The sequence below is a fragment of the Protopterus annectens genome, chromosome 5.part0 (assembly GCF_019279795.1).
Source record: "Protopterus annectens isolate FY-2018-M chromosome 5.part0, PAN1.0, whole genome shotgun sequence".
Classification (NCBI taxonomy): Eukaryota; Metazoa; Chordata; order Ceratodontiformes; family Protopteridae; genus Protopterus; species Protopterus annectens.
This window is the reverse complement of record NC_056735.1, coordinates 1,671,538,125-1,671,565,136: the sequence shown is the minus strand read 5'-3', so window position 1 is coordinate 1,671,565,136 and position 27,012 is coordinate 1,671,538,125. Positions and strand designations below refer to the sequence as shown.

Genomic DNA, 27,012 nt, shown 5'->3' with positions numbered 1-27,012 from the left:
GCTTGCAGTAGATTAGACTGTCATACAGTTTGAATGCTGTTAGGTACTCACTTTTTTGTGGCATAGACTCCAGCTTACTATGACCCTGTAATGCATTGAGTTCAGTGACAATAGGTGGTTGGATATAAATATAGATACTCTAGTATGAAACAGGTGTTTGAGATATGGTAAGCTGTATCTTAGGGTGTGTCATAATTTGGAGAGGAGGGACATCTGTAGTAGAAAGTGGCACTTAAGATTTAACTTCGGGTTGTTTCTTGCAATACATCCAAATACTTGACTATTGCCTGCATCAGGAATTATTCTATAACTTTGCATTTCAAATAACCTGCCACCATTGCCTACTAACATTACCGAGTCATTATTTCAACGAGTGTAAAGGTGGTATTACCTTGGAATTGACTGGCCACAGCTAACATTGATGGAGACTTAGTTGGATATTAATTTTCCACCAGTCAGAATCCAGTAGCTTTTTGGCAAAATTCCACATTTGAGGATGTCTGCATGCCAAGCTAATGCACTCTATGATAAGATGTCAGCTTCTGAGCAGTGCCAAATTCTGTTCTTCAATTTTTCCCTTAGATCTGCTAGTTCTCTCCTCTCCTGCACTTTTGCTAGCTTATTAGTCTTGCACTTTGCCAGAATTCTTGTAGCAATTATTGTAGCACACAAAAGTGCTATCAGCACTAAACGTTCTACAAGGAAACAGCTCTAGTATTTATTATTAATATCCACCACTCCAGGCATGTCTAAAGGTGAGTTCTCTGAGCTTTCTGCCATTAACCTGGTGAACTTGGGCATCCTAAGGCAATGTAGCAACAGCCCTCATGTACACCGACAACCCTTTCCTCTTACCTCCCAACACTCAGACTTGCGAGAGATGCACTTACATATCCAAATTGGAAGCCACGCACTCTCCAGCCAAGACCGGAATAGCTGGTCAGGAGGAGAAGGTCAACACTTGCACCACACCACATGGAACACACAGCCCTCCAGAACACACACCAGCACTGCCTTCACATAAAAACACAAACCACTCACCCACCTTCGTGGAGGCTCTCAATAAAAATCTACCCAAACAGCAGAGACCTCCAAGACAGAAATGCACTCAACCCCCATCACACAACACTGATCACGAGATGCATAACTCTCCTAAACAGTGTGCCACTCAACCAAAGCCCCTAAGGCAAAACAGCATGGCCAACACACTAGTCATAGGTGACTCAATAGTGAGGCACACTGATGTCCCACTCACTAGGTTGCATAAGGAGAAAGTAACAGCTGCCTATCAGGTGCCAGGATCCACGCACTCAGGTCCTTCAACAACAGGTACAAATATGACTCTATCATTGTACATGTGGGTGTGAATAACCTGAGATGTACCTCCCTGGACTACATAAAAAGAGACTTGGAGGAGCTCTCGGATTATGTAGCCCAAGCAGAAAATGATTGATTTCAACAACTGGCTAAGTTTCTGGTGTCATTTTAAGGGGATCCAGTATCTCTCTGCCTGGGATGACATGATTGACAGACCTCGATGCTTTGCCGGAGGTGGCCTGCATTTGTCAACCCTGGGCTTCTGGATACTGGCCAAGCCTCTTGCCACTCCTATAGTGCCTTTTTTAGACAGTGTTCGAAAGACCAAATTACCACCATAACTGCTACAAACATATGTTATCTGAGGGTCATGCTGATCAATGCTATAAGTCTAAATCTCAAAATGCAGTCGCTCGAAGCACTCCTTAAAATGGAGAACATCGACATTTGAACTATATCAGAGACCTTGTTCAAGGCAGCAGAAAGCACCCCTGCACTACCAGGCTGTAACTCATTCTCATTCCACACCTTTTGGCCCCAAAACTTGGAACAAAGCTCCAAAGGCGGTGGTGGTTCCATATTCATAAAGGATATGCACACCTCCAGACTGGTAGCCCAACATCACACATCAGAGATACTTCAGGTGCAGCTAGCATTGGGTAAGACAGCGATTTAGGTCGTAGCCTGTTATAGGTCCCCAGCCATGTCCCAAGACTCTCATTCCATGGTCCTAAGCACCCTGGAGAATATTAGGGTCCAGCCTAACACTCTCATACTGGGCAACTTTAACTACCCCTCAATTAATTGGGAAAATTACTCTGCATGTCCTCCCCGCAGTTGGGTAGCATGTGAAAGACATGCGTGTGTAAATGAGCGTGCCTTCGTTGAACGTTGGGTGTTGAGCTGGCACCTCGGTGTTTCATAAAAATCTACTGGCAGTCATTAGCGGACCGGAGTTCTGCTGTGGCGACCCCTTACCAGAAAAAGCCGAAAGACAAACAACAACTCCTGTACCAATAAACTTGCCCAACGTTTCCTGGAATTCATTAATTCCAATGCCCTGGACCAGCTCGTTCCTACCCCACTAGAGGTAGCAACATCCTTGACCTGGTCAATACTAACATGGGCAACCGTTGCTCTACACCAGTAGTCAAGGCCTCCCTGGTTAGATCTGACCACAAACTAATCACCTTGGAAGTCCACATCCGTCCCACCCCCCACAAAGGTAACCTCCATGAAAAACTTCTCCAAAGCTAACTTTGGACTCCTAAAAACACAGGTGGCTAACTTCATGGCACCCATGCAAATGGAGAATAGTTGCATGACCGCTGAATCATACACCAATCCACTGTACGAACACAAATGCATGGATTTCGCCATACCCAATAGAACCAATATGCTCTCCTCCAAAAAAAAGGAAGCCAATTTGGTGGTCTCCTGCCATAAACAAACTACAACTGAAGGAGGAAACTGATGCGGAATAAGGTGAAGTCCCAAGACTGGAAAAACTCCCTTATCAGCTTCAACAAAAAGTTGAGATCCCTCATCAAATCCTGTTAAGCTAGCTATGAAAACAGAATTGCAGCAGATAGTAAAGGCAACCACCAAGGCCTTCTATAGTTATGTAAAGAATGTCCACGACAATACCCAGATTTGCTCACAATGGTACCTCCTATACTGAGCCAACAGATATTGACACTTTACTGACCAACAGATTCAGTGCCAAATTTTGCCCCCCCCCCCCCCCACGAGGACCAATCACAATACCAGTAGATTTCCAGGCACCCCAGTATTACTGCTGCACAGGTTAAAACAGCTCTGTCCAAAGCCCAGATTACAACTTCTATGGGACCTGACAATATCCCTGGCTGTGTTCTACATGAACTACAGAGTGAACTGGCACCTCACCTGTGTGTCCTGTAGAATCACAGCCTCACCTCAGGCTTTGCCCCTACCAAATGGCGCACTAACAGTCGTCCCTCTCCACACAGGAGGAGAGACTACAGACCCTGGGATCTATTGCCCCATTAGCTTGACGAGTCTGGTATGGAAAGCTATGGAATGCATCATCATGGCCCTAATAAACAAGGATATAGGGAATCTCCAAACTCTGGATCCCACACAGTTTGGTTTTGTGAAGGGTAGATCATGCCTGCTCAACTTGGTCGACTTCTTTTCACCAGAGCTGTGGATGAAGGCAAGGTGGTTCATACAGCCTACCTTGATCTGGCCAAACCTTTGATACCATTCCCCATTCAGGAATCGCAGCAAAACTCACTAACTTAGGCATCAACCTCTATATCACTAGATGGGTTGCAAACTGACCCAAAGAACCCACAGTGTGAAAGTAGCCGACTCCAAGTCAGACTTCCGACCAGTCATGAGTGAAGTCGACAAGGTTCGGTCCTGGATCCTCTCCTGTTTGGTATCTACTTCCCTGAAGTCCAGGCCAATAGGAAGAGACTCTGGTTAACAAAGTTTGACGATTGCAAGTTGGAAGCTATTATTAACGCCCCAAGTGATGCTGACATCCTACAGAAAGGCCTCACTGAGACCGACGACTGGTGCCAGAACCATGGCCTTAAGCGGAATGCCAAAAAATATGTTTAGTCATCCCCTTTGGGAAAAACCCGGTTCCCATGAATTACTTACATCGATGGTAGTCCACTGAACACAGAAGGCATTGTAAGAGATCTGGGAACACAGGTTGACAGCAACCTCTTATTTGACCATCACATTGCCATTGTGGTCAAAAAGTCCTTCTATGTGGCACCTCTCATTACTAAAGGTTTTGCATCCAGGAAGAAAGAGGTCATTGTCTCCCTCTACTCTTCCCTCATTAGGCTAGTCATCAAGTACAGTGCCCCATTTGGCATGTACCTCAATAGACACCTGCAACAACTAGAGAGGCCGCAGAAGTACTTCACAAAGAGGATCCTAGGCCTTAAACACTTGTCCTGTGTGGACAGACTCAAAAAACTCCAACTATTGTCTGTCTTATATCGCCTACTTAGAGACAGTCTCTGTTTGACTTACAAAGCCATGTATGACCCAGCTCTGTTAGAAATGCTAAATCTAAAGAAATCCCAATCGCCTGTGCATCACACGCTCCAGAGACCTCAACCTCATTACCACAATCAACATAATGTGCTGGAGGGACAGGTTCATAACCTAGAGACTGCCCATGCTAATGGAATAGACTTCCTATGCATGTCAAACAGAGCACCTCACTGCTCTCTTCATTCACCCTGGGGAATCACTCCAGTGGCTCTTCTCGACAGAGAGACTGGGAACTAAGGTTGGGTGGCATGATACCAGCATAATCCTATGGGCTAGGCTTGTAAAGGCTCCAGGGCCATTAGCCTAGTACATACTTATGAACCTACATAAGTGAGCTTTTCCTTGCAGCTTGCTTGTTCCTTTTTTTTTTTTTTTTTTTTTTTTTGCCATTCTCACTGTTTGGCTGTTGATCTTTGTTGTTATCAGTAAAGTAATTTGTTCAGGTGTCTTAAGCTTCCAAGATGCTATCAAATTACCAGCCAGGCTTTCCAATGGAACTGCCTGTACTTTCTTGGAAAAGAGTGGAGTTATATCATCTACCATACATGCCAGTGATTAAGCGTTGCTAGCTCACTTCTCAAAGGTTGTGGTAATTGAGAGCTCTTCACATGCAAACCAGAGTGAGGCGTTATCTTGGCCTAGGTACAGGTCAGAACATCACCGCAAGATCTTGGAAATGGGAGAGGTATGCCCTTGGCTGCCACCATGGAGAGTGAATCCCAATGTTTTTGTTCGGTGCTGTTTATTTATTTGTTTACTTATTGTGGGGGGGGGGGGGCACACAATCAGGTAGACATTGAGGTAACCAGCATTATCTGATAGATTGTTCTGTTGAGTGATCAGATCACTGATCAAAGATGATTGTGACCATAGCCTTTCCTGTTAAGACTGGATGCTGGCTAGTATGTGCCATCGTTTCCTAGTCAAGAAGAATTATTGTGGGCATCCCTGCATTAGAGTTAACTATTCAGGTCTTGGTTGTCAAGCATATATTTTGCTAGTCTTGCCTTGAATGAGGTGTGTTAAATTGCACTGTTAGTTCATTCTGAAGCCCAAGGCAAGATATAGGTAGGCATTTCCTCATGCAACCCTTATTTTTTAGGTAGCAGGTGATTCAATGTGGATTCCATTCTCCCAATGTCCACACATTCACAGATAGTGGGGATCGTGGCACTCTTTTGTCATCAGAATCCTTTGAGTATTCAGAAAGTGTAAAGGCAGTGGTCTCTGAGATGGTAAGGGGTTATGAGTCCTCCAGTCTGTTTGCTTTACCTCACAATGACTGTCCTCTGGCTCTTGTTCCTTTCCTTGAAACTTCTGGTAAAGTTTGCAGGGAAGTAGCTCTAGTAGCTTTTGAGTCATTCTGCCATTGGAGGCAGTCATTGGGGATGCAATCAGCGCAGCCTGCAGGAACCTTAACTCTGCCCTATTTACCCTAATAAAGTCTTATGCCCTTAATAATTTACAGGCTAAGTGGGCAGATTTCTTCTGCAAACTTTCCACTGCCAACACTGCTGTAATCACTTTTGTCTAATATTGATTCTGTGTGTGCTTTTAGTGTGTTGGCGTGTGGTACTGACAGCCTGCTTGCTATGCATTGTGGCTTTGTTTAAGAGCATTGCCTCCAGTAGCATTGTATAAGTACATCTGTCACACACTATGTTCTCTGTTTTAAGTAGTAGGTAGTTGCCACTAAATGTGTAACAATTGATACATCGTCTCAGGATGCCCGTTTCAACCAGGGAACAGTAATGACTCTGGCCGGTTCGACTACTTTGCAGTCCACTTTTCCATTCAGCTGTTAGCATGTCATCCCTGTGCATTGTAAGGCCTGAAATTTCACTAAGGGCCACAACTGTCTGGCCCTTAATTTATAGTCATGGAAGGGGTGGACAGTTTCTCTATGGTAACAGTTTTTGAATAAGTTCCTGGAGAGCGTTTGGTGGTTTTAGTCATTTGCTTGCCAGCCAAGGCCCCTCTAATGGTCCCTGTTGAGAAACTGAGGCTGAAAACACCAAAGACCAAACCAGTACCTGCTGCAGCCTTAACAGAGTATTAGTTCTTCTTAGGCTTCTTCACTTGAACATTTTCAACTAGCTCAAGCTTTTAAGAGTTTTTTTGAGTTCAAACAGCCAGTATTAGAAATGTATTAGATGTCAGATGACCTATTAAGAGGTGAAGGCTGGTCTCATCTATTTGGGAAGGATTCTGCTACCCCAATCTCAGAGTAGGATGTGCTGGCTTATATGGGACAGATCCTCCATCCTCCCATTCATTATGCTTACACTGAGGACAACTTACCCTCTCTTTCTCCTCTAGAGAATTTCTCCCATGGGGACACCATTCCCAAGATGGAGGAGGAGTTCCAGTGGGAGTCCAGAGAGTACTCTTAGGCAAAGTTCAGATGGAGCTTTCATAGACTTGCCAAAGGCTAGAGCCTTAGCTATTCTTCCAGTCATTGATGTCCTTGAGGATTTATTCACTAATACATCTTTGGACCCATAGTCCCCTCCCACTTGCTCTCAGGAAATCTGACTGGTTCTGTTGGATTCAGGATTCTCATAGTTTTTGTATAACAATCATCTGATTGATCCAGCTTTGGTGTCCCTGGATTTCAGCAAGGGATTTTCATTGGCTCTTTTTAAGAAACCAATTCCCTGTGACAGAGAGTACAGAATTATTCTCTAGTTTGAAAAGAAAACTGAGTTTTGCTAACTAGCCGTGAGACCCCTGAACTTCCAGACCAAAATATTGGAGTATCATCATCTGTGCTGACCAAGCTGAGTTATAAAGCTGAGGGAATCAGTAACCTGACTCTGAGATAGGAAGTGATTGAATTATGTGGCCATTCTGTTGAGGTTGGTGAGCACTCCAAAATGTGTGGCTGTCATGTAGTTGAAAGCATCTTGTAGAGCAATAGCCACTGGATCCATTTCTCACAGACATTCCTGGCTGAAGAGACAGTCTTTGGCCAGCCATGTTGAATAAGGGGTTGCTCAATATGCACTGTTACTGAAGGTGTCATCAAAAGATTGGAGGGAGAAGGACAAGGCAAGACAGTGCAATCAATCAAACAGTAATTCACTTTCATGCACTTCAGTTAAACAGAAATTACCCAGACAAATTATGGCCTCTGTACAGTAAACAAGAGAGAAGCAAACCAAGTAAAGGTAAAAAGTGGCAAGCAAAATCACAAGAGAAGCCTCAGGGCCCCCATGTGCATGACTTCCACAGGGAATAGCCATAGGTCAGCTTGGCTGCTACTTCAACCCCTAACCCAAAACTCCAACCTTCTCCCTGAGGGATAATTAGGCATCTAAGACTATTTGAAAAACAGTTGGAAAGCAGAACTTAAGACCAGTGGGTGTTTAGCATCCTAAGACAAGGGCAGAGTTTGCAGTTTAAAAGCAGACCAGGGTGAAAGACATACACTGACAAGGGGGACCAGCTGATCCTTGTCCTGCAATTGCAAAAAAAAAAAAGCTTAATCAGGGGCCATAGGGGAAACTGCCAAAAACAGAAGAGAATTCAAGATTCTATTCCAGACTTCTGTTGGTGCCCAGGAAAGAGGTCCTGTGGAGACCTATCCTGGGTCACTCAAAACTAAACTTATTTCTCAGTATCACAAAAGTACAGTTTTGTACCTACCATAAATGTAGATGTCCGATAGATATGCAACTGCAGTAATAACATATGGGTTGTCCTGGCTCAGACAGCCCTCGGTCGGCCGGATTCCAAAGTCTGGGTCCGACGTAGGCTGATGTCGCTTGTCTCTCCGACGTCGGAGCGGCTGGAGTATATAAGCATCAGCCGACGCCATCTTCTTCAGTGCTTCTTGCCCCAGATGCCAGGTGCCCTCCAAGGAAGGCTGTAATCAAATTGGAAGACAATAATAGGTTTCCATACAATAAATAAGCAATAAACAGATACACCATAACAGATATCCCCAGCTAAGGATAACAGGGAGAGGAGTGGACCCAAGGCATAGAGGGGAAGGAGGGAGGGAAAACCCGACTGCAGTTGCATATCTATCGGACGTCTACATTTATGGTAGGTACAAAACTGTACTATGTCCTTCAAGAATGCAACTGCAGTCATAACATATGGGTTGAATATCATAGCTTAGCTGGGGGAGGTGGTATGCTCTAGGAAAATGATGGTGTAGCTATCAATCCCTGCAGGACTGCCGAAGCAAAGCCTGCTCTGGATCTGGAATATAAAGGGAGGTTGTAGTGTTTGGAAAATGTATGCACGGAGCTCCATGTAGCAGCTTCCAGAATGTCTTTTGTAGGCACCCCTCGTAAAAAAGCTGTAGAGGTGGCTGTAGCTCTGGTGGAGTGTGGTCTGACATTGGCTGGCACACTCTTTCCATGGAAGGAATAACAGAATCTGATGCAATGTCCAATCCATTTTGAAATTGTCTGTTTGGAAATTGCTTTTCCTTGTACTCCAGGGGCGTAAGCTACAAAAAGCTGATCAGACTTCCTACTGGTCTTGGTTCTGTCTAGGTAGTAGCGAAGTTGTCTGTGTATGTCCAAGGTATGTAACAGTCTTTCCCTTTGTTCTCAGGATTGGGGAAGAAAGTAGGCAGATGAATTGCTTGATTTAAAGAAACCCTAGACACCACTTTTGGCAGAAAGGTAGGGTTGGTTCGTAAGGAGACCCTGTCTCTGTGAAAAGTTATGAATGGTGGTATTGCCATTAATGCCTGTAATTCCGAAACCCTTCTTGCTGAGGTTATGGCCAGGAGGAAAGCTGTCTTCCAGGAAAGGAATTGCAAATCCACAGAAGCTGCTGGCTCGAAGGGAGGTAGAGTCAATTTTTCTAGGACAAAATTGAGGTCCCAAGCTGGTACTGGTGCCTTTCTTGGGGGCTTTATATTCTTGATTCCTCTAAGAAATTGCCTTAAAGGATGTGAAAACACTGGTGGATCAGTGGTGTATCTAGCTGAGATAGCTGAAGCATGTATTTTTATGGAAGAGTATGAGAGTCCGTTATGTAACATATCTGCCAAGTATTCCAGAATGAGTGGGATGCTCAAATGCGATGCATCATGACCCTTGTTGGTATTCCAAATGCTGAATCTCTTCCATTTGGCTGAGTAAGCCTTTCTGGTGGATGGTCTGCGGGCTTCTGTTAGTATCCGCTGAACTTCCTTGGAAAGAGGAAAATTGAGGTTATTTATGGGATTTCCCAAGCTGTTAGCTGTAGAGTCTGGATGTTGGGATGAACAGTCCTGAAGTTGTGTTGAGTCAGAAGTTGGGGCCATTGTGGAAGGGCCCACGTTTTGTTGTGACATATGCTCCGTAGTAGTGGGTACCAGTGTTGTCTTGGCCAGTCTGGAGCTATTAGGATCCCCTTCGGTTGCTCTGCCTTGATCTTTAATAACACTGTGGTCATCAGTGGCAGGGGTGGAAATGCATAAATTATTAGGGAGCTCCAGTTGAATGAGAGGGCATTTACTTTCCATGCTTGTAGATGATATGTCCTTGAGCAGAAGTAAGTGATGATTGAGGTGGGAGGCAAATAGGTCCACGTCCGGCCTGCCCCATGTCGAGGTGAGTCGTATAAAGATGTCTGGATGTAGCCTCCATTCGTGAGGGTCTAGGAAATTCCTGCTTAGACTGTCTGCCAGAACATTGTCTTTGCCTGGAACAAACTGGGATTGTAACTGCATGTTTAGACCCAGTGCTTTTTCCCAAAGATTCATTGTCAGTCTGCAGAGAGGGTAAGAATGAGTGCCCCCCTGCTTGTTTATGTACCACATGACAGTGGTGTTGTCTGTCCGTATTAGTAGGTGGCCTTGTTGAAGTTGTTGTCCAAAGGCCTCAATGGCATGCATTACTGCTAGCATTTCTTTTTGGTTGATATGCAGATGTGCTTCCTTTGGGGACCATTGCCCTTGAACACATCTGCCCCTCATGTGCGCCCCCCATCCAAGGTCTGAGGCGTCTGTGGTCATGGTCTGTGTTATCTGAGGTTTTTTGAATGACATGCCTGTGTTTGACTGGCTTACTGTGGCCCACCATAGAAATTCCTTTTGAAGACATGGAATGAGTGGAATAGTTGCTTCTAGGTTGTTGCTGTGTTGAGACCATAAGCTTTTTAAGTACCATTGAAGTTTTCTCATGTGTAGTCTTGCTAGTGGGACCAAGAGAATGCAGGATGCCATGTAACCCAGGGCCTGTAGGAAACTACTTGCAGTCATCTGGGTGAGCTTTGCTAAACTTTTGAAGTAATGAGTTAACTTCTTTTGCTTGTCTTCTGTCAGGTAAGCCATTTGAGAGGCTGTGTCTAGTTTTGCTCCTAAGAAGGTTATTTGCTGGGATGGCTGAAGTCTTGACTTTTGAAAGTTGACTGTGTATCCCAGAGCCTGTAGCAAGTGTATGACATAATTCAAGTTTTTTGTCAAGGTTAGTTTGTTGTCCGCTTGTATGAGGCAATCGTCCAGGTATGGGTAGATTTGAATCCCCTGGAGCCTGCAATGAGCAATTACTGATGCCAGGCATTTCGTGAATACTCTGGGTGCAGTAGATAAGCCAAATGGCAATGCTGAGAATTGATAATTCTCTGGCCCTGCAAGAAATCTGAGGTATCTTCTGCAGCTGTGTCTGATATGGACATGCAGGTATGCTTCCTTGAGGTCCAGAGTAATCAGCCAAGACCCCTTGCCCAGCATGGGAAGGAGTTGCTGTAAAGTCAGCATTTTGAACTTTGGTACTATGAGAAAAGTGTTTAGAGCGGACAAGTCCAATATTGGTCTCCATTGAGTTTCTTTTCTTGGAACAAGGAACAGTCTTGAATAAAACCCCTGTCCTTGCTCTTGTTGTGGAACTTTTTCTATTGCTTTGATCTGAGAAAGCAGAGAAATTTGCTTGATAGCCTCTGCCCTCTGATTTTGTGGAAGATTTGGCATGCCTTGTTTTCTTGGCAAGGTATGAAAATGGAACCTGTAACCGTGGTCTATAATGTCCAAAATCCATTTGTCTTTTGTCAGTTTGTGCCAATTTTTTGAAAACAGAGATAACTTTCCGCCCAAAGGAGCTTCTGTTTGCTCCTTGGTCAGCGGAAGTAGAGGAAAGTCATTGAGATTGTCCCTGCGGGGCAGGAGAAACCCCTGTGTCACTTCTTTGGTTTGCTGGTTGCCATTGTCGTCCCCTGTGGGATCCTCTGTATTGCCCTCTTCCTCGGGCATGCCTGTTTTTGCCCCTTTGAAATCTTTCAGGATTAGGAAAGGACCAGTTTTTCGAAGGCCAGTTCCTGCTGAATCTGGGCGGCTGAACCTGGAGGAAATTTTTGACTGTCTGAACTGACTTGGCTTTTTCCTCAATGGACTTTAACACATCTTTAGCATTAGCACCAAAAAGCTTGTTCTTTTCCAAGGGTGCGTCAAGAAGTTTTGCCTTAACATGATCTGGTAAAGGTTGTTCTTTTAACCATGCATGTCTACGAATGACTGCCCCTGTCATAGCTGCCCTACTTGAAGCCTCCAATGCATCATATCCACACTGTAAAAAATGATTGCTAACCTGCTGAGAAGTATGCACATCCTCCTGCAAAGACTTCCTATCTAAAGGTTCAGGAGAGGCCAGTCATTTCTGTAAATCATCTAACAGGAAATCCTGATATTGAAACATGTGAAAGAGACAATTGATAGCTCTCATAGATAATGTAGTGGAGGTATAAACCTTCTTCCCCCATCTCTCTTAGGACCTTGCTTCCCTGTCGGAAGGCAAAGGGTTTTTGGAGGTGGTAGCTGAATCCCCTTTAGGCCCCTGGGAAATTGTTTCTAAATCAACAGCATGGGCCCTAAATAAATGAGAATGGGTTTCTGGGACCCTATAGTATCTGTCAGGCTTGACAGGAGCAGGAGGGAGAGTATCAGGGGTAACACTGGAGTCAGAGTATAAGTCATCCAGAACATCAAGCACAGGAGGTATAGCTAAGGGTCTGTGTTGGGGCTTTTTGAGGAAGGTTCGAAGGCGTTTTCTGGAATCTGAAAATTCCTGGCCTTGCCACTTAAAATGCTCCCTCATGAAATGCAGAACTTCCCCAAAAGAAATATCCTCAGGAGGAGAGGCCGAGGGAATGGAGTCCTCTGCATCTGAATCCTCATAGGTCTGGAAGGGCTCTTCCTGGCCTTCGGAGTGAACAGAGTCCTCAGAATCTTCATCTGAAGGAAGAGGGTCAGAGGGTTCAACCCTGGGTCTCATCAGGAGGAGGCTGGGATGCTCTCTCAGGATGGGCCTGGGAACCTCTGATCAGGGAAATTAAATCTGCGGCCATGGACATGATTTGAGTTTCAGGAGTAGGCTGAGGTAAGGTTTTAGCAGTAAGATGCTTGGACTTGCTGGCTGCCTTGGCACGTGTGTAGGCCTTGATAGACATGGACATGGGAGGCCTAGCCGCTCCACGTGCAGGAGTGACCTTATCAACAGCAATGGTCTCGGGCATTTCCTCGGTTTCAGTATCCGGAGGAAAATCAGTAACTGGCGTCGGAGTGGCCTCTGGTATCGGAGGCATCGGTAATGCGGTGTCTTCGGTTCGGAGCGGTGGAATAACCACCTCAGAGGGAACCAGGGCACTCGCGGTTAGTTTTGGCGTGGTGTCGGTGGAAGACGCGGGCCGAGGATGTCGGTCCCAGTCTCTTCGTTTCTTAGGAGTCTGCATTGTCGGTTGTTCCGACGGCATTGTATAATCAAATTTTTCACCGAAAAAGTCTTCAGCGAACTCCGCCCGGCGCCTCAGAGTGCGCTTGTTGAAGTGAGCACAGGCGGCACAGGCCGAGACGTCGTGGTCTGGGCCAAGGCAAGGGAGGCAGTAAGAGTGGAAATCCTTATGAGGTATTTGTTTATCACAAGACAAACAATTATTTACTTTTTCAGTAATTTCTGACATCGGCTGAGGCAAGAAAAGGTCCCCAATGGGGGTACTTAGCTTTTTTGATGACTTCGGTTTCGAAGAATACAGGAGCTGACCGACCGGCACTTGCGAACTGCTTCTGCTTCGGGCACCGCGCGGCAAGAAAGACTGAAGAAGATGCCGTCGGCTGATGCTTATATACTCCAGCCGCTCTGACGTCGGAGAGACAAGCGACATCAGCCGATGTCGGACCCAGACTTTGGAATCCGGCCGACCGAGGGCTGCCTGAGGCAGGACAACCCATATGTTATGACTGCAGTTGCATTCTTGAAGGACATCTTCAATATTTGGCTGATTCAAAACCTCTCTCTACTTTTCCCACATATCTTGTTTTTTATGCTGGACTTCAAGAATGCCTGCTTATATAGCCCCATAAGTAGGGACACAGAAGGTTTCTAAAGATTTGTAGTAGGAGGAATAATTTCATTTACCTCCTTGCATTTTGGCTTGTCTACTGTACACAAGATCTCTACAAAATGCCTGACTGCAGTAATAGCCATCTGTCTGGCAAAGGGCATCCTCATTTATCCATGGCTGATTCAAGCAGACTCTTTGGAGGAGTTTCAGAGGACCTTGAAGATTAATTACCCTTACATTCTTGGTCTTTCATTCAACCTTTCTAAGACAAACCCAACTCTGGCAAGGAGAGGGTTTTTTTCTTGTGGGCACTGCTAGACACAGAACTGTAGAAAACATCACTCTCAGAAGATAAAGTACTCTCCCTTTCTTCCTTTTTTTCCGAAGTTCCCTAGAAATAGATACCCTTACTGCAAGTGATTTCTTAGGGTTCTTTACATGGTATCATGCATACTCATGGTTCCACAAGCATTTGTGGACTCTGAAGAACAGATGGTGTCTGCTGATGGAGATCCCCATAGTTAATCCCCTGCATAAATAAGGAACACTTGTGGTGGAAACTGCAGGCACAACTCAATTTGTGGAGTATCTTTCAGACTTTTGGCACAGACTTCTCAGACTTTGTTTGGGGGGGGGGGGGGTCATGTGCAAGCTTTGAACATCCAAGGCACTTGGGACAGGAGTATGAGACACACACACACACACACACACACACACACACACACACACACACACACACACACACACGTTGTTGTAGCCCAGAAGGCATTTAGACCTATTTGGACACAGAGGACCCTCCAAATGCTAACAGACAATACTATCGTGATGTGGTTCATCAACAAATAAGGGGCTACCCACTCTTATATCCTGATTGTCTAGCTATACAAGCATGGAAGGAGACCCATATGCCAGGCTTGGCCAACTGGGTGGCCCACATGCCATCTGAAGTGAATGTCTTGACAGACAAGCTGAGCAGATCATGGTTGGACCTATAAAAGTGGATGCTGAAAAGGAAAACATTTCTGGATCTTGTCAACAAATGGGGTGTGCCGGACCATAGATTTTTTTGCTTTTCCAGAAAACAAGCAGCTGAGAATGTTTTGCTACAGCACAGCAGCTTTAAAATAAATGCATTCTCCCTGAGCTTGGACAGTTCTGTTTCTGTGTAAGACTTTTTTTTTTCCCTGTTCTCTTGCTCCTCAGTGTGTTACCAAAGATCAAGGAGGATAAATCAAAAGCCATTCTGATTGCCCCTCTTTTGATCTAAGCAGCATTTGATCTCCCACCTGCTAAATTTAGCAAGTTCAAAAACAAAAATACTGTCTGTGTGTGGCCCTATTGACAGAGAATAATGGATCCATGATGCACCTCAACCTGACCACTTTAAAACTGACAGCTTGAATGATCTAGCACTCATCCCTTCTCGGCACTTATTTTTGGGTCTGTATTACAAGATCGAAACAAAAAAAGAGTGAACGCTCTTTATTAATGCTTGAAACCACAAAATATCGAACGCACAGAACAGCGATTTGTTTTCACAGGGAAAAAAATCGCTGGGCTGTTGTCAGAACTTTGCTGTTTCCTTCACTGTGGTGCAATCTCGGAGTTGGTATATTTTAGGAGGGTGTGTGAGGGGCACAGCCCCCCACATTTGGGGCCATGGGGGGGGGTGAAGCCCCCCACTTTATTTTGTGTCTGGATTTTTTTTTTTGAGCAGCGATTTTTTTTTTCCCCTGGAGAAAAAAAATCACTGTTCCATTAATTAGATATTTTCTGGTTTTGAGCATTAGTGTTCGATTAAAGCGCATTCGCTCTTTTTGTGTTTCGATCTTGTAATATAGACCTCTTATTTTCAGCGGGCATTCTAAACATTATGAAGTAGGGTAGGAAACCTAACACAGAGAAATCATAACTAACTAACTGTAAACTATTCTCACTTTTGTGCCTATCCAAGGATCAAGATCTGAATACAGCTCAGGTTTGACTGGTCCTAAATTATCTGTCAGACCTGTGTAAAACTGTTCTATCTTATGTCTCCATACAGGTCCATGTATGAGCTATCTCATACTCCTTATCACTTGAAGTCTCTCCTTTATATTCTTGACATTTTCTTAAGGGGGGGCATTCCATGTCAGACCACCTAGAAAACTCATTATTTGACCGTGAGACCTCAACTGTGTGTGTGTCTTAGAGAAGCTCACCCTGGCCCCCTTTTGAACCAGTTGTTTCTGAATCCTCAGGTGTCCATCTTTGAAGATGTTGTTTGTGGTGGCTGTGACATCTGTCGGGTGAAACTTTTAATTACAAGCTGTGATATCTATTGAACTCTTCACAAATACAGATTGTCCCTTCATACAAATCCCACAGTCTTGCCAAAAGTATTGACTTGAGTGTTCTCTAAGTCAGATCATTTACCTCCATATATTTTCCTCAATCACCAAAATAAGACAGAGTGCAGAAAATAAATTATTTTGATGTGCATAGACACTAAGATTTTATTTAGATATGTCAGAAAGTTTCAGAAAATAATAACATGTCTGTGTCCTTTGAAAATGGAAAGGAGGAGGAGCCTTGCCCACTGCATTTGCTACTGTTACTTTGTGTATGATAAACCAGTAACAGATCTTAATGCATTGATTCCTTGACTTTGTAAATGCCAGTGCACTGGAGCAGCAGGTCGACATCCCCAGGAGAGGTGAAAATATCCTGGACCTAGTACTAACCAACATGAATAGCCACTGTAGCACCCCTACAATGTCATCCCCCTTGGTAAGATCCGACCATGAAGCGATCATCATCTCCCCTGACCCCCCCGTCAGGGTCAAACAAAAAAAACTTTTCCAAAGCTGACTACAATCTCCTGAGAGCAGGTATAAGCAGCTTCACAGCCACCATCCATTCAGTTGGAACTAGCACTAATGTCCAAGCCTACACCAAAAAACTGTATGAGCACCTACATAGCTGTATGGACTCAGCAATACCTGACAGGGCCAAATCATCTTCCTCAAGGAAGAGCAAACCTGTCTGGTGGACAGCAGCAATAAACAAACTCTATAATAAAAGGAAAAAAATTGCTGTACTGGACCAAGAAGGAGCATGTGCCAAGTTGGAAGCAATCTCTTCTTTGTCTGTACAAGCAAATAGGGTCATTGATGAAATCCTCTGAGGCTAATTTTGAGTCCAAATTGGCCACATCCACTAAAGACAATCACAAGGCCTTCTTCACATACGTCCACAGTCTCAAAGGTAGTACCCAAATCTGCTCTGAACTTGTGGTCAAGAACACCACAAGCACAAACACCGTAGATATAGCCAACCTGCTGGCAGACAGGTTCAGTGAAAACTTCACTACCACCCCCCACATACCTGTCAGCGCAAGAAATCTGGACAAAGACTGACAAAATGGGGGGGGGGACAAAGGCCCAAAAATAGTGACGACATTTTAAATATTACTCTTATAAGCTTAGAAAGTTGCTAGAGTAAACATGATTTGTTTTAACATACATTTTCTGAAGGATTTGAAGTCTGAAACTCAAATGTATGTAATTATTTACTGACTTCAATCCTTAGATCATCCCAGTAATTTGTCAGAAAAACACAGATTTTATGAGGAACAGACTAAAATATGAGCCAAAAATCTGGACATTCTGAGAAAATCTCTACAGTTGAGAGGTATGCCCCCATCAGTAAACCAGGACATTCCCCGGCACCTGCCTCATCCCCCTCATCACCAGGGAGCAGGTCTTTAATGCCCTCTTAAAGGCAAAAAGTAGAGCCTCCATGGAACCTGACAACATCCCTGGCTGCGTCCTACATGAACTCCGGCAAGAGCTCTCAGCACCATTTAAGTACCCTTTTTCAACCAAAGCCTGAGCACTGGATTCGTCCCAGCCGAATGAAGGTCAGCCATTGTCATCCCTCTACACAAAGGTAGAGCATCCAACGACCCAGGCAATTATAGGCTCATCAGCCTAACTAGCCTGATCTGCAAGGCCATGGAACACATTATCATGGACCTTATAAACAAGGGCACTGGCAACCTCCAAGTGCTTGACCCCACACAGTTTGGTTTTGACAAAGGGAGATCATGCCTATTAAACTTGATCAGCTTCTTTGAAACAGTCAGCAAAGCCATTGACAAGGGGAAGATGGTGCACACCGCCTACTTTGACCTAGCCAAAGCCTTTGACACTATTCCCCACTCGGGCATAATAGATAAACTCTCCCAGCTAGGCATCAAACCCGTATGTTACCAGATGGGTAACTAACTGGCTCACTGATAGATCCCACTCAGTCAAAATAGTGAAGCCACCTCTAGTAGTAGACCCAAAAGGAGTGTGTACCCCAAGGGTCAGTCTTGGGGCCCCTTCTGTTTGGGGTATACTTTTCTGGGATGCAGGCCAAAATCAGTGGTCTATGGCTGACCAAGTTTGCAGATGACTGCAAGCTGGATGCTGCCTTAAATTCCCTTACTGATGTGAACATCTTCCAAGAGGGCCTTACCCAAACTGACTGGTGCCAGGAGCATGGACTCAAATTGAATGCCAAGTAATGCATCATATTCCCTTTGGGGAAAATGGCGTCCCCACTAATTATCACATTAGTATCAATGTACTAAGCACGCAAGCAATCGTGAGGGACTTGGACACCCAGGTTGATAGCAGCCTGACTTATGACTATCATGTTTGCTCCATTGTACAGAAGACTTTCTACATGGCCCACCTCATAAGTAAGGGTATTTCATCCAGGAACAAGGAGGTCATAACATCCCTGTACTCCTCCCTTATCAGACCCATTATCAAGTACAATCCCCCATTTGGCATGTACCTTGCCAAGCACATGCAGCAGCTGGAGAGACCACAGAGGTTCCTGACCAAGAAAATCCAGGGTCTCAAACACCTGTCCAAACCTGTCCTATACAGATAGGCTAAAAGCCCTGTCCCTCTACTTAGTCTCATACAGAGTGTTCAGAAGTGACCTGTGTCTGGCATACAAGGCCATCTCAGACCCAGCCTTGATGGAGTTGCTGCATATTCATAAGTCAATATCCATTTGGGCAACCCGCACGCAAGGCCTCAACCTGGTCTGCGACATTAATAAAACGTGTTGTAGGGATAGATCTGTGTCCCAGAGACTCCCCTCGTCTGTGGAATATACTTCCTCTCCATGTTAAGCAGAGTATCTCTTTAAGAGGAACCTGGACGACTGTATGGGAAACAGAAAATACATCCCTGGGATCTCACCTGTGTCCCTGCTGAACAAGGGAAATTGGTGATGACGTTGTGGGAACATGGGCGAAATTCTTGGCTAGGATTAAAAGGACCTCTGGGCCAATAGCCTAGTATCAGCCTATGAACCTATTTACCACTTGAGCCACTGTATTCAGCATAGCATTCCTGAGCAGGAACTTGGTCCTCACTCTATAGCATGTTTAACATTATAATCTTGGGGCTGCATCCAGGAGTAGGGCAGTGTTTGCTGCTGCTGTCCTACATAGTTTGCTTCCCTGGAGAACACTGTCATGGCCAGCTATCCATTGTTAAAATGCTCTAGGAATAATCCCATTGATGGAGACTGCAACACTGAACAGTGTGATGAACATAATACTGTTGTGTTAGGAATTGAGCATAATTGTTGATGTTCAAGAGCATTCATTCATTGTTGCGGTCCATGTTCTGGCTACCTTTCCCTCTTTTCAATATTTGTGGCATTCTGGGGTTGAGGTGGATGTACTGTTCTTAACTCCACCCTTCCCTCCCATGTCTCTGTTAGGCCCTTTCCCCCTAGATTTTGTTTATAGTCCAGATAAGGAGATTAGGGCTTTATGGGTGGGCGGCCTTGTCTGTGAGGATGTTAGACTTGAAGGTGGTGCATACTGATGCCCCTGTTATGCCACCAACATCCTGAGGACCATGCACTGCGGGAAATTACACTTCTGGAAGATTGGATGACCTTTGGGCTACCTGCTGACATAATATCCCATTTCATGAAAACTGCAGCAGTGAATGTACTCAAACATAGACAGCTGTAAGTTCCTCACAAAACTATTCTTTATGGTCAGTATGCTCATATTAGTTAACTTTTTTTGGGGATAGACGAGTTAAAAGATGAAGCTACATCTGAATATGTGTAGATTGTCAGGATAATTCTTAATAAGGGTTTGCAAAGGTGCATACGAATTAATGAGGGACTTTTACATAAAATGTTGCTATGTATTAATTGAATTATTTACAATTGTTTGAATAAAGAAGACCTTTGGTAGTTTAGTATAGTTGTGGCAGTATGCTGCAGAGTTTAGAGAGGGTAGAAGGTGCATTCCCAAATGGGATATTTGACTTCAGGATTTGTAGGTTTAGAGGGTGCAGCGGTAGCATTGTCGACTCACAGCAAAAGGTTCTCCTATTTGATTCTCGGCTGGAGCGCCTTCTGTGTTGGAGTCTGCATGTCCTCCCCACGGTTGAGTGGCTTTCGAAAGACATGCGTAGAATGGGCGTGCCTTCGTTGAAGGGTGGCAATCTACTGCCAGCCATTAGCGGACTGAGTTCTGCTGTGGCGACCCCTAACCAGGGAAAAAGCCGAAAGAAGAAGAAGAAGAGTCCTTGTTGATGGATGTGTTATTCTTGAAGAGTTTCATTTGTTATTCCAACTTACTGGATAGATGGGCAGGTTTCTTTTACAGGCATTTATCTATGAGAGGTAGCTGGGATTGCTGTATTTGTTTAGTAAATTAGGTTATCTTGTTTTCAGGGATGTATTGCAGTGGTGGTGCTGCGGTAGCGCTGTTGCCTCACAATAAGACTCTGTCCGGTTCGATTCTCAGCTAGAGTGTCTTCTGCGTGGAGACATGCCTGAATGGGCGTACCTTCGTTGAAGGTTGTGCGTCAGGGCTGGTAACTCAGCACATAAAAATCTACTACCAATCATTAGCGGACCGAAGTTCTGCTGTGGCATCCCCTAACTGGGAAAAGCCGAAAGACACAACAACAACAACATTGTGGTAGTTTTCCATGTTGCAAAACTATTTCTTTTGTCTAGGTAGAGTAGTGTTATAAATCACAATATAAGCAGGCTTTGTGCAAATATTTTCTCACCTTTAGTAACCGAAACAACAGCTTGTTTCAAAGGATTCTTTGCAGATACTCCACAGCAGTTTGATCTAAAACACTCATCCTCATCACAGGCTGTTATCTTTATGAAGTTTCCAGATCATGTGCAGGTGTCGGTATAACTGCACTACTGTACAGTGCCCAGTTACATTTGCCAGTTCTCTACACCTTGTAAGCATTGCCGGTTAAAATTTCCCTTTGCCCATGTGAAGTCACTGATTGGGACATTTCTGGTGTACTACCCACTAAATGAGACTACCTCAAGGAAAACAGAGTATTTATATTAGGCACCTAACCATAGCACTAAATGTTCTAAAGTATTTCAGTCAGCAGTTATGCCAGCTTATCCTTTCTCTAGTCCATTTTAGGATATGGACTCAAAACATGTTCTCCTCTGCCTTAACCAGACGTTAATCTCACCCCTTGCATCTGCAGCACACTCCTCATTACATCTGTCTGCAAAATTTATTTTTTTGATGAGTTTCAAACATCCAGTATAAGGGTAAATGCTTCCCCTTTCATGGGCTCGTAGGTATTCTGTCCGTATGTGGGTCATGCCAAGAGACTGTCTTTGGATTCAGTTATGAATATCATTTAATTGTAAGTTGTTGTAGGTGTATTATTTGCAATAAGATGCTCTCAGAAACTTGTGTAACTGTCCTGTGTACCTCTGGTTTGTTTACAAAACTACTGCTGTTACAAAGTAAACAATTTCCATTATTAAACCATTGCTTTTCTTTTGACATGGTAAAACAGATGTAACTTGATTAGTTTAGCTGATTTCTTTGGCAAGATTACTTTGTTTTTCACAGTGAAGCTAGTAAAGCTGTAAGAGAGTTTTGCAGTTCCATTAATCTCCGAACATAATGGAAAAATAAACAAGATAATTGTTATTTTATTCTAGAGCACTTTGAAGAGTTTGACATGACAATGCGACATTTCTCGACACTTGACAAAACTGCATCAAGAAAAGATGGTGCACTTTTAAGTTTAAACGGCAGAAGTAAAATTTGCTGTGTTACAGAAAATTAACGGCAGTTTGTTTTTCCTGCAGATATACAGCATGACTTTAAGACTATCTGCATTCTTTGAAGACAGAATCAGAATAATCATTTCAGATTATAAAACAGCACAGAAAAACAGTGAGAGAATCCCAAAAAGTCAAAGCAGCAGAAGATGGAATGGTACAGACTACTCTGAGTCCAGCAGCAGAGCATCCAGGTAAATCACCCTCTAAGCTACTAAGGGACTTTTGAACTGAGAGTATTTTAACACTGGTGTCCATCATATAGTGATCAGGTCATAACATTTATACTGCTAACCTCTAGGAGAGCATGCTTTGTAATAATTCTCCCTTTTCTGAGCGGCAGTTTGATGGAACTTGTAATATTCAAGGCATTCTCAACTGCTTTGTTTTTACATTACATTCTTATTTTGCACCCTTGCCTTCTGAATGTTAAGTTTTCCCCAGCTTAACTTGGCCTGTTTGTTCTCCTGTATTTGGAATAACCAACACAGTGATGAGAACCATCCAGATGAGCTGTTATTTAGACAGCTGTAAGGGATGATTGTGCTCTTGTTGGCATCCTGGCAACAAGGATATTTTTCTGTAGTAGGTCTTATCCCTGTTGCTGGTGGAGGATGTGTGTGATCCACATCACCATGTGGACCATTGTGACTTTCTATATGCAAGTGCATGCTCCTGTACGCACCAGGAAAGGTATCTCCTTGGAGCTTGGTGGTTAAATGCTCACCACTGACTGATCCTTTTTGTCAGCATCAGTCTGAGAGATTGTGAGTGGGTTAGGATGGTTGGGCCTGACCCCCCCCTCAAGGATAATGTAAACACCATCCCTTCTTTGTCTTCAGAAGGTTCCTGAGTCAGTATTCAAACTCTGGTCAGTAGGGCTTTTTCCTGCAGTGGCAGCAGAGTTGGCTTTGGCCCAGTTTTGATAGAGCTCTTGTTCACTGTATTTGAAGCTTCCACCACTTGCATCTAGTCTTGTCATTTTTATCACTGGAGTTATTTGTAAAGGAAGGAATGGAATCCTCCCATCCCAATTCCTTTGCTCTTTATCACCAATATTGAGGAGGTCCTTCTGCAGTGGATACTGAAAATAAAGAATTCTTTGATGTTAGTGTCAGGGTGGCTTCAGAGTTCTCTTGTTTGGTACCACCTCACATTTGATGTTGCTTACTAGCCTCCATTGGTAAACGTTTTATATTAACTAGATGGACAAAGCTTATACAGGGCATAAAACATTGAAATAAAGTCAGCAACCCTTATAGTCTACTGTCACATCAAATTACAAAACAAGTATTTTTTTCTTTGGGCAAGACCTTGCCCCAAGCTTCCCACACATGTCTCATTTACAAACTAACTCTGAGGTAGTACAACTGTTTCATTGGTCCTAGTGTTCTGCAATGTTGAAAGTACTGTTGTGTGGAACTTGATTCTACTAAACTTTGGTGACCTTTAAAGTCTTGATGTTATGAGATTCAATGTAACACAGTGGTCCTAAGGTTAATGAATGGCCTTGCCATGTATTTTGTTTCTTCCCTGCTTGGTTGTTTAACATTGAATATTAATAGTTTGCTTCAGTTATTTTTCCTACTTTATTTTTTTAACGCCTTTATTGAATTATCATTTGTGACATAGGCAAACTTACCTTTATAGAAAAGTAATCACACTGTATTAAATTAACATTAACAAATACTATACTTCACAAATATTAATCTACATCATATAACCTAAACAATATTACATAAATTATTTAATTCCTGCCCCCCCTATTTTAAACAAGAAACATCTTTATTAAACCATCACTTACAACATAAGCAATCATACATTTATATAAATGAAAACAAACCACACCAACACAATCCTAGTTGTAAGCATTTTATGTCACAAATCATACCGACACACTCCCAGTTACAAACATTATACATCACTTATCTACCCAATCATTTTCAGTCAAACATTACATAGCTCATTTAACTCCTGCCTTCCTTTAAATCTCATTCCTGTCTGGCCTGTATGCATTGTTCCCACAGTTACCATTTTTTCCTATGTAGTTTGCTCCTACCCTTTTCTAAAGATCTCAATTCTAGTTTATCTCTTTTACTATATTCACTTTTTCTAATATAGTTAGTTTAGATTTTGAGTTCCATTTTCTAGTAATTGCTTTTTTGGTGGCCATCATAATTAGACACAGCAAGGCCTTGCCAATGTGTAGGCAATTCCGATTCTGTATCATAGCTCAGAAAAATCATCTCCCTTGTCACATCAATCCATTCACCCTGCATCTCTGGTGGTGCATCCCGCAGGGAATCCTTAAGTTTAGAGTCTGTTACTCTTAGAGTTAGGTAGGTAGGTAGAATCAACAAACCCAGCAATAAGGAAAGCATTTTAGACTGGATCTTAATAAATAACAAACCACAGTTATACAAATCAGGCACTCAACCTGATCCATGAGTGATCACCTGCTAACCTAAGACCTGCCCCACCAAACCACTTTTAACACTCTCAGATCCAAAAAAAAAAACTTTAACCTAAATAGTTTATCTGATTTAAGCTCACTCAAATGGGACAGTCTTAAACTACTCCCCCTAGACCAAGCAGTTTAATATTTCAACACCAGGTTCCTAGCCATCCTAGACAATTATGCTCCCATACTTAGAATCAGAACCAAAAACAAAATAGCTCCATGGCTAACCAATACTACTAGACAAAACCTGACAGCCAGAAATGCAGCATGGACCTCTTGGAGAACCACCAAATCCCCTCAAGCCCACCAGTTATTCAAACAATTAAGAAACGAAGCAAAAAGATCCATCCTGTTAGACAAGCAAAGCTATTATGTCAACTTACAGCAAAAACACCAAAATCAACCTCAAAATTTTGGTCAGGCTGGAATAAACTACTACACCCAGGTAAATCTGCTACCCCCACCCCATCAACAACCTTACACCTACCCCCTGATTCTGTAGCTAAAACCTTTAACACTTTCTTCACCGAAACTGTAAAGTCCCTAGCTAATAATTTATCTCCCTCCTCCTCATCTACTAGCACATCTAATCAGGTGAATCCCCCCCTTAAAATTTGATTATATACCTACAGACTATATCAAATCCTTACTAAAGAAATTAAAACCTACTTCCCAGGCTGCAAATCAACTTCCCACAGAGTTTCTACAAAAAGCTGCCAATGTAATAGCTTATCCTATCTCCATCTTAATCAATCGTTCTATCCAGGAATCCTCCAGCCCCCCATTTGGAAAACAGGTCATATTATTCCACTTCATAAAGGTGGAAATTCCACTGAACTTTCTAATTATAGACCTATCGCCATACTATCTCCCCTAGCCAAAATAATGGAGAAATGCATACAAAAACAACTTTTAAACCACCTGACCCACAATAATCTCCTAGCATCATCCCAGCACGGTTTCAGACCAGCCTACAGTACTACCACTGCCCTTCTTACATTCTCCCACAAAATAAACCAAAACCGCAATCAAAACCTGCTTTCCTCTGCCCTCTTCCTTGATTTGTCAAAAGCATTTGACATGGTTAACCACAACCTACTCGTAGACTCTTTCAAATCCCTGTCCATAGAAAACCCTGCATTCAAATGGTTCCACTCTTACTTGCACAGTAGGCAGCAAGCAGTCCTGTGAAAGGAGCATCTATCTCCTCTTTTACCTGCCACTCTAGGAGTACCCAAAGGTTCTATTCTGGGTCCCCTCCTTTTCTCTATTTTTATAAACGACCTGCCCAAAGCTATCCCTCTAGCTACTACTATGCAGTACGCAGATGACTCCACGCTAATCTGCTCTGCCACAACTCCCAATTACAATCCCTATCCCAAACAACCTTCAACAAAGTAGAGAACTGGCTTAATAATAGTCAGCTCTTATTGAACCCAAACAAAACCAAACTTCTACTATTCTCCCCCACCCGTAAGATAACACCACCAAAATTTTCAGTCTCTTCTCAGAATGGCACCATAATTTCTCCAGAACCAACTACTAAACTGCTAGGTATAATCATTGATAATAATCTAAACTACAGTGCCCATATAGACAAAACAAAAAAATAGGCTCCATGTATAGGTTTAAGAAATTTCTAACCCCAACTGCCAGAACAGCCATAGCTCACACACATCTTCTGTCATCCCTTCTCTATGCATCACCCATCCTCACTAACTTATCCAAATCAAATCTCAACAAAATCACTAAATGTTACAACAATATAGCGAGATTTGCCACAGGCTCAGAATACAGAACTCAACACTGCCATAATCTTCAAAAATTAGGTTGGCTAGAGCTACCCAACCAGATCTATTATAACCAACTCATAGCAACTCATACATTCCTCCACCAACCTTCCCACACCCCCAGTCTAGCTAATATCATTACCCCATATTGCAACCTAGCATCCCTTCGCTCTTCCAGCAGAATGCTAGTACAACCTACCAAAGCCAACAACTCTGCCGGAGATTCCTTATTCTTTAACACTGCTGGTAAAAAATGGAACTCCCTTCCTGGTGAACTAACCACAAATTGCTCCTTGCCTCACTTCAAAATATCACTAAAGACACACATGTACAATAACTGGATATGTCCTTGTCTAAACCCTGACTAAAACTCAAATTACTCAGTTTGAGTTACTTCACTGACTTGAGTTTCAAACAAAGCTTGTCTCAGTCTTAGCTAGTCCCAGTCAAACCCAACATTACTCATATAATCTATTAAACCATCCTAGCTATCTAAGATAATTTCCCTTTTTTCTCTGTACCCTCCTTCAATTAATTTTTTCTACCCCTTTATATTAGCTCTAGCTTCCATTATCAGAACTGTAACCTCCATTCTCAGCCTCTGCTGCTTTCTGCCTAACCTGCCCTTCTCTTATCTCATTCTTCCTCTCTTTCTTTATAAATTATCTTCCTTTACCTGGTTCCTCTTCTTATACCCTCATTTCTCTTATATGTTTTATTTTTTTCTCCCTTTATAGTTTCCCTCCACCTCCCACTTTGTTGTTGACTTTCTCTTATCTAAATATAACCTTACTTTGAACCTTTTTTTCATTATGGAACCTATTTGTAGTTGTCTTTTTATTTTTGTTAATATCACCTTACTCAGACCATTCTCTTAAATATGTAACCTATGTGTATTTTTTCTTTTGATTTTTGTTTAATTGCTAAATATTACTGTATACTGCATTTTAAATGTTTATCTGTTTGGAGCTT

At 43.2% G+C, this 27,012-nt stretch overlaps 1 protein-coding gene across 1 annotated transcript in view; it reads left to right on the top strand.

Moving 5' to 3' along the window:
- BRWD1 (bromodomain and WD repeat domain containing 1) overlaps positions 1 to 27,012 on the top strand; it is a gene marked incomplete in the record, with an annotated part of 4,378,631 nt that overhangs the window by 4,027,137 nt on the left and 324,482 nt on the right. The window contains 1 exon segment of the mRNA XM_044071461.1: positions 21,817 to 21,983. Within this exon segment, the coding sequence (XP_043927396.1) occupies positions 21,817 to 21,983 (167 nt within the window).